This window comes from Buceros rhinoceros, unplaced genomic scaffold (genome assembly GCF_000710305.1).
Source record: "Buceros rhinoceros silvestris isolate BGI_N320 unplaced genomic scaffold, ASM71030v1 scaffold47476, whole genome shotgun sequence".
NCBI lineage: Eukaryota > Metazoa > Chordata > Aves > Bucerotiformes > Bucerotidae > Buceros > Buceros rhinoceros.
Genome location: NW_010417833.1, coordinates 1 through 8,019, shown reverse-complemented (window position 1 = coordinate 8,019; position 8,019 = coordinate 1). Strand labels below are relative to the sequence as shown.

The window sequence follows — 8,019 nt, the reverse complement described above, 5'->3', positions numbered from 1 at the left end:
AAATGGAAAGAGGCTTGAGCCCTCTGACAGATCCAGACACCTGCACAACCTGCAGTTTGAAAAACAGCGCTATAAAGCCACCAAGCTGATATGTGAACCTTTATGTGGGTATATTAAAAGCGAACGTCTTTAATGCAGATTGTCATTGCGGGAGGAGCACTCAGTGGCTCCGGCAGCTGCTGTTGCCTCCTTCCAGGACACAACCAGGAGCACCGACTGGTTTAGTTCCTCCACACCCAGGGAGGGAGTCACCACTGCAGTGAGATAAGATAGGTATACTTCTTTTGAGACCTGATCTGCTCTTTAAGCTGTGCATACCTGACTTTTGTTATAATTTAAAGTTGTTTGTTTTTTTTTTAGTTCAAGTGAGAATCTAAGAAAAAACTAAACACAACTTGTCTGTTTAGCCAGGGCTTCTGCATATTGACTAATATCAGCTGCCAGTAAGAAGAGACTTGTCCCAACAGAAAGTTTCCTTCATAGCTAAATCCTGATTTATTCCTGAGGAACAGTATGTAAGAGGAATAGCTGCTGGTGGCTTACTTGCATTTTCAGCTTTAAGCGTTTTAACTTCTTCTGTTCTCAGTTTCAGTGCTTCCTTAAGAGCTCCATTTTCACAACATATCCTGCAGAAGTTAGAAAAAGGCTGTATTATCTTTAAAAAAAATATTTCAAAGGGGACACTGAAGTGAAGAAAAAAATAATACTGTTAAATCATTGTAGCTAAATTTTCTGGAAATTAAAATTAGGATTACTCAAAAGATTGAAGAAAAAAATCAACACTGAACAGAGTATTTGGCTTGACAAGATATTATCCATTATACAAGCAGCTTCCTCAATTTTTCAAAACTTTTATGGAAAAAATTGTAAAATTTTTCTATAACAATATCTGTACCAATAATATGTGGTCTGATATGAGATCCAAATCAGCTAGCCAGTGGCCAATAAGCAACCTAAAACTACTTCTCAGTGTGTATGCTTGGCCTGACCGGCACTGAAGTAGTGGTGGGAAAGCAGGTTACACCAGGCTGGCTTCTGTGGAGCCACTCCTCATTATCCAGCTGGAGGTGTCTCTGCAGGAGGAAAACCAGGAATCTCTGCATTCACACATAGGTTTCTCTACAACCGAGGTAGCGTGCGCTGTTCAAACAGGCTCACCTTGCTCATGAAACCACACCCTCACACAACCAATTTAAACATGTCCAAGTATGTTCAACTGAACGTTAAAAAGATAAAGTAATAATAATTAAAAAATCATTCATGTGTAAGCAAATGGTGACAACAACTTCAGAGTTTAACAAGAGGTGAGTTTAAGTACCACATTACCGTAAGAAACTCAAAGAACTTTGTAATTACGAAGGTCTGAAACGCTTGTTGGAAATTTCTTACTTCCGTGAGAGAACAAAATTGTTATTGGAATGTGACAGCATGGCTCTGGTCTGAGTTTTAGAAAACTTCCTGAAGTCTTAATACTGTTCTCGAGAACAGCCGTACTTTTAAGTGTTGCAACCTAAGAACATGCAATATGCATTTTTCCTTGAAGTATTTAAGTATTTCCTTCTTGAGTAGAAAAGTGGGAATCTACAGTCCTAAAGTAATACAATTTATTTGGTGCATCTCTTCAGCTGTCAGTAAATGCAGCATACTGTAAATTGATGGTTTTGTTTAAAACTAAATAGTAGCTTGAATTATTTCACTGCGACAAATGGAAATACACATTCTTCTCATCCTGCTGTCTCAGATACCAGAAACCCTTTTTGAAAAATGGACTGAGTTCCAGGCTTGCAGTTTTCTGAGATTTGCTAGTTTTCTCTAGCTGTCAACAGCTAACCCCAGGTTTGTTGCTGCAAACCACCTGGCTACAAAGTCAGGGAAGCCAAAGTGCTTTCCAAGAGGTAACCCTTAAGAAGTGTAACTCTATTAACTGGAGAACAAAACACAGTCTCTTAATGAAATGCTTCCCACAAATGAATAGTTTGTAAACTTTTGGGTTATCCTTTGATTTGAGGTTTGAGAATTTTAAATAAAAACCTTCCTTGAAGTAATTCTATAACTCTGATGTGTAGACTTCAGAGATATCATGTCTGCCTTTAAATAAGTGAGCCTGCTGGTCACATTTTTCAAGGTCTGTTACTGCAGTATTAGTTTAGTGCCTCTGGCATCTTCCGCTTCTCTGCCCACACCTGCTACACCTATCCAGAGTAATTCTTATTTAAACAAAGAACCAGTTGATCAGCCTCTGTCAAAAGCATTCCATTTTACCTGTACATATGCTCATGCCTACAATGCAAGAAAATAAAGCAATGATTAACCAGCAAATGATACTTCCACATGCATGCACATACCATTATTTCTTATGCCTCATTTAGATTAAAAGTAAATAAGGACAATCCATCTCCAGCTGGCTAACAGAATGATGCAATAGGAAGAAAATGAAAACCCAACCTGGCAGAGCTTGCCTATGTATACACAACAGAACTGAGATCTAATAATTTCAGTAGTTTTAACTGAAAAATACAAATGTGACTAGCCTGGAAATAAAATAAATATTCCCAAATTTGGAAGGAAATTAGCAAAACACAAAAACTTCAGAAAACCTGATGAAGCAAACTTGGAACGCAAGAAAGATAACTCAAACCAGGATGACAGCATTCAATGCAGTTAAAAAAACTCCAGTGAAACACAGTGTAAGTCAAATACCTGTCATATTTTTCTGTCCAGGTGTCTTCTATGTTTTTAAATCTATCCTGATCAAATTCAATTTCCCATTGCAAAATATTTATCTCCTGTGGAAACAAAACAAACCTGAGTAGTTCATTGCAAACCTCCCACTGGAAGGAAGAAGAGGAACTGCTGGTGCTGAGTTTGGCACTGGCAGAGATCCAGGTGAGCAGCGATGTTCACGATCTATGATACATTTTTTGCCAGACACCAAAAAGTTTCTGCATCAGTAATCTTGGAGTCCAGACCATCTTGCAAGAACTGATGCTTCTAGTAGCTTAGGGCAAAAACAATCCCATGCTGTCACATTTCCCTGTCCCCTCAGTGTTTTGGGGAAAGGTCACACCAGAAGATAAACAAAGCATAAAACTCAGTTAAGCAAGATAGCTCAAGGTCACCTCTTTCCTCCTCCCCATCTTCCCTGTGAAAATTGGACACCCATTTTGTAGACTCCAGCTTAATATCTAATAAATAGTGCAAGTCACTATGAATGACTGTGAAACTCACCACAAAGACTAACGAAAAGTACAGAAAGAACTCTAGCAGTAACTTTCAGGTATTATTTGTACACGCCATAGCATGGAAACACCTAGATCAAAAAAGTGATACTTAACATTTTCCCTTTCTACTAAAAAAGAATAAGAATACTTTGGAAAAAAGTGGAACCAATGGCAGATTTCTACTGATTTAAATAAACAGCCTGATAACCCAAGATTGGTAGCAATGGACTTTGATGTTTTTGCACAGGTGTGAAGAAAACATGCACCCTTACCTTTTCTAAAGTTCTCTTTTCTTCCTCGGTTTTTTGAAGCATTGCTTTTGTATGACTAGTGGCTTTATTAAATACTGCCTGCAGAAAAAAAAAAAAAAACAAAAGCACAACTCTTTCAAATACTGTAATTAAGTTTATTTAATTTGGCTTTAGTCAAATTTTCAGTTTTACATCAAGAGAATTTCACATTCTTAGTTAAACTTGCTTCTAAGTCCCAGTGGGTTCTAATTTCAAGTCACTAATCAGCTGTGTTGCATAATGAAGTTGTGCTTCACTCGTAATTTTTTCTGTTGAAAAATGTAGAGTCATTTAAAATGAGATCATGTCTTCTTTAGGGCTCGTCCACAAAACTGTATCTTAGAAAACTTGCTTACACCACGCTTACACTTTGATCCAGGTGTAGCTTACCACGAATGTCTAAGGGTAGAAACTGCAGAACTGTAAACATGTTACTCAAGTAGGCTAACAAACAGGAATCGATTTCAATATAATTCATTGTTATAGAGAATAAAAATATTGCAAACTGTGAACAAAAGACTGACCTAACATTTAACACATACCGTCCTCTAAGAAAACAGGTGAAGTAGTCCACTGAACATACCTGTGCTTTGCAGCAGAGTTTCAAGCACAGGCAAAATCTATAATGTAAAGGACTGGAAAGAAGATCTTGTTCTTTAAGTCAAATAGATAAATCCTTCAGCACTCTCAAAGATAAAATTATGGGTTTGCTACAACAGTAAAGTCTACTTAAATAACCACAACAGTTCCATGCAGAAAAGGGAGTAAACTGTAGAAGCTGAGTCTGTAGACACTTGCAGACTCAACAATCTCAATTATAGCCCTGGGAAGAACTTCAGGTTTAGTGTGTTTTGATGAGGGGTGGCAGAAAGATTGCTTCTGTTTTCCTTTCTCTACCACTTAGTATCTAGATGATTTCCGAAAGATCCTACCATGCTCTGCAGAATTCTTAGGGCTTCATCTTTTCCTTCAAGCTGTCTTTGAGATGCTTCAAGCTCAACTTTCAAAATTTCAACTTCCTGAAGCAAAATAAAATAGATACACTGAGTAAAAGTGAAGGTAATTCTGGTAAAACTCAACCGTAAAAGCAATATAAATTTGCCCTCTTCAGAAGACAATCTTCTGTTTTTACCCTATGTGATTCTTTTCTGACTTGCTCATGATGAGGAAATGTTAGCCGTATATGCTAGCACAAAGCCCTTTAAAAACAATACTTGTAATTATTACTCTTTTTGTTCTCTTCCAGTGTGTTTGGAAAATGAACCCCAGCAGCTCTGCCTGGCTAAAGAAATTGTGTCTATCAACATAGGTCTGAATCTTTAAAATAAGTAGCAGAACAGAATACAGTTTTCTTATATAGACAGTGGTAAATATTAGAAATACACATGAAAATAAAAATGCTATATTAATATGACTTATTGCAAATATATTATACAAAATATCCATACTCCATAGTGAGAATATCATGTTAGGACTGTTAGATCAAAGCCACCATTTGTCCAGAACAGAACAATGACCAAACAAAACTGCTTCTTGCTCCAGGTACATGCAAATCACTTCTTTAAGCAACATTTCTTCCCTCTGAAGAAAGCAGCTTTTCAATTTCCAAGAGTTGGAAGAAAATTTGCTGCTTTGCATACTTTCCTTAACCCCTAGGCAGGTCTCTCAGTTGTTTAGCTGTGGTCATACAAACCTTTCTTCATAGTTCTTCCAGTTTTATTACTTCGGCAATTGATACTGGAATTGTACCTGGGAGCAGTGGCAATTTATCAGTTTTGTCTAACTGAAAAAGCGTAAGGTTCCTGGACATTTTAACTTGCTGTGCACTGAAAGTTCTGCGTACTAAGACAACTTGGAAATGATCTACCGTGGGCTATCCTGAGGTTAAAGAACACAGTGCAGATGAAGGACTTACTTTTACAGCTGAGATGACTCTGCTCTTTCTGCCTGAACCAATGCCAAGAGGTCAACACATTTAACCACAGTAAAATTAGAATGTTGGAGTTAACTACCTTTCAACAAAAATGCAGATTAAAAATCCAAAGACTATTCTGTTTACAGAAGATTTCTGTTTACTGCAGATTTTTAGGCCCCAAAGCTTAATAAAAAAACCTGCTAGAAAAGGAGTACAAGCCTTTTAATATTCTCTGCATCTTTTAAAATGGTTCTCCAACACCACACCACCGCCCTAAAAAAAAAAAAATCCAGAGGCTAAACTGCACCTCACACTCATTTCCTGGCATAAAATATAATGAGGCTGAATGTATCCAAGAATTTGGATATACCAAGATCTTCTGCTAAACTAACCCCATGCTTTACATTGCTACATTAAAAGGAAATGCACATTTCAAGAGCAGTACACTTGGCACAGTTACTAACCTCTAGGGCTTCCTTAAGTTGTTGCTTTAGTTCTTCATTTGACACTTCAGTATTAGATTCTGTAGGATTGATAAGATATACTAAATGATTAAATACTATTAATATTTACAAAAGGAAACATGAGAATTTGCTTTACCCTGAAAACAGGTGATACCCAGAGGAGAATTTTCACATTTGTGGGTTTTTTTTCTTCTGGAGTTGGTAAGATTCAGGAGCTACATAAATACTAAGCTAAAACACTTTGTTTCACAGTTAAAGAAGTCAGTTACAAAGAGACCTTTTTTTTAAAAAAAAACCCACAACAAAATTGCCATCTTGATTAAAAAAAACAAACCAAACATCTTTAGCTTCTTTTCAGAGTGTAACTTTTCAACAACCAAACACAACACAACAGTAGCTAGCACTATTTAGAAGCAGGGGCGATTTTCAAGAGATGAAGTACGGTGCCAGAGTATCTCATGAGATCCAATATTCCTCTAAACTAGCGGTTTCTACTGGTACCATTTTTCTTGAACTGAACATGGCAGAAATATGTAAAGACGCAGCCTCTTCCTAAGTCAAGTCGGTCTACGTGGACTTCAGTCATGCTTTCATGTATATTACTGTGTGAAAGACCTAGATCTAAGACAAGCATGACACAGAGACCAGCAGAAGGGCAGGGAAACCAACAGGAATTACAGGGCTCTCATGACATCTGTGCACTGAAGATGCTGAAACCAACAAAGTGTAATTACATGGCTTAGCTTACTGTGCTGGGTGGATAGTAGGGGGCTTGTCCTAAAGGAGAGAAATAAGCAAGTCATATGGAAATACTTCAGTCAAAATATTAAAAATTACTAAATATGTAAAGGAAAACAGCTAAAGCGAAACAAACGGCAATGCCTGTATTTTATTTTATTTATAGCAGTGTTGCCTTCACAAAAAAATTAATGCCAATACCAGGAGAACACAGATGTGCAGGTTCTAAAACCAACTTCTTACCCTCAAAAGTATGGCAGTTTACAATTTTCAAATACATAGCAAGTGGTTTTGAGTATTTAGCCATAAGCTTTAGATATAGTTTCTAGAAAGACACACTTAAACAAACTAGGAATCCAAGCAATTCTGTTCAATTTCGTATATGTGTTTAGAGATAAATAATGCTCTCCCCCACCACAGAATGCTCTTTGCTAAACGTCATTTTCAAATGCAAAACTAAACGCTTTATAAGTGGTAATTTTACACTAAGAAGGTCCACAGCCTCATTCACTGAAAAGCAGTTCTGCTGCTCATGTTTTGGGCAGAAGATCTAAGAGCACAGGCTCCTCTGGTGCCTCCATGGCATATAGAGTGTCTCTTTCGGGGACACTAACAGCGGACTTACAGGCTACTCCCACTAACCCGTGAGGCTGTGCAATGCACACTCACTTCTCAGAATCCTCCAGAGTTTTGGCAACTCTGAATTAAACTTGGTAACAACTTGTGAAGCAGCTGAACTGCTCAGTGTTGCTAAGAGAGATTTTTCTCATAGTGAATAATTAACTTTTAAATTGCTCTTACCACAGCTGTTTTGTCGAGTGGCGCTAGTAAGAGGCTTTTTGCATGATCCATTGTAAAAACTGTTTAGTTTTGAACAGGGTAGAGCTGCAGCATCACTTTCTTCCATTCTGTTTGCTGACAAGAGAGAATTGCGAACCTTTCCAGATCCCCTCCTAGATCTAATCGAATAGGAGTTTTCTAAATTTTCCCCTTCGTAAACACCTCCAGGTCTTCTCCCAAGTCCGTTTCCCAAGTCTCCACGTGTCATATCATCCTCTTCTGCTTCCTCCATCTTCTCCTCCTGGTTTTTTTTTTCCCCCGACTGAGGACACTTCACTTACTAGCAATATGAACGGTGCCTCCCGCAAAACAAGTATTTTATCTAGAAATAATAAAAAACCCCACAACCAAACCCATCATTAAAGCAGCAAAACAAGATTAAAATGACAAATTTGAAGCTGTTGCATGACCGCTTCCAATACAGCTCTGGGCTACGAGAAAACACCGCTCCCACCGGATGGTAAAACATTAAAGCACCGAAACCTCCGGCTGCGGGCGGGTCTACCGGCGGCACGGGGGTCACGCCGGCGCTTCCACAGGCGCCCGGCCCC

The 8,019-nt window shown here is 38.1% G+C and overlaps 1 protein-coding gene across 1 annotated transcript in view; it reads right to left on the bottom strand.

Annotated features, from left to right (window-relative positions):
* Nucleotides 1-7,700, bottom strand: part of CCDC125 (coiled-coil domain containing 125) — an 11,947-nt gene extending 4,247 nt beyond the window's left edge. The window contains exons 1-6 of the mRNA XM_010138291.1: nt 7,430-7,700; nt 5,891-5,949; nt 4,444-4,530; nt 3,494-3,571; nt 2,701-2,786; nt 544-626 (exon numbers count right to left, since the gene is read on the bottom strand). Of these exons, the coding sequence (XP_010136593.1) occupies nt 544-626; nt 2,701-2,786; nt 3,494-3,571; nt 4,444-4,530; nt 5,891-5,949; nt 7,430-7,700 (664 nt within the window). The remainder of the gene's footprint in view (nt 1-543; nt 627-2,700; nt 2,787-3,493; nt 3,572-4,443; nt 4,531-5,890; nt 5,950-7,429) is intronic.
* Between the last annotated feature and the right edge of the window lie 319 nt (nt 7,701-8,019).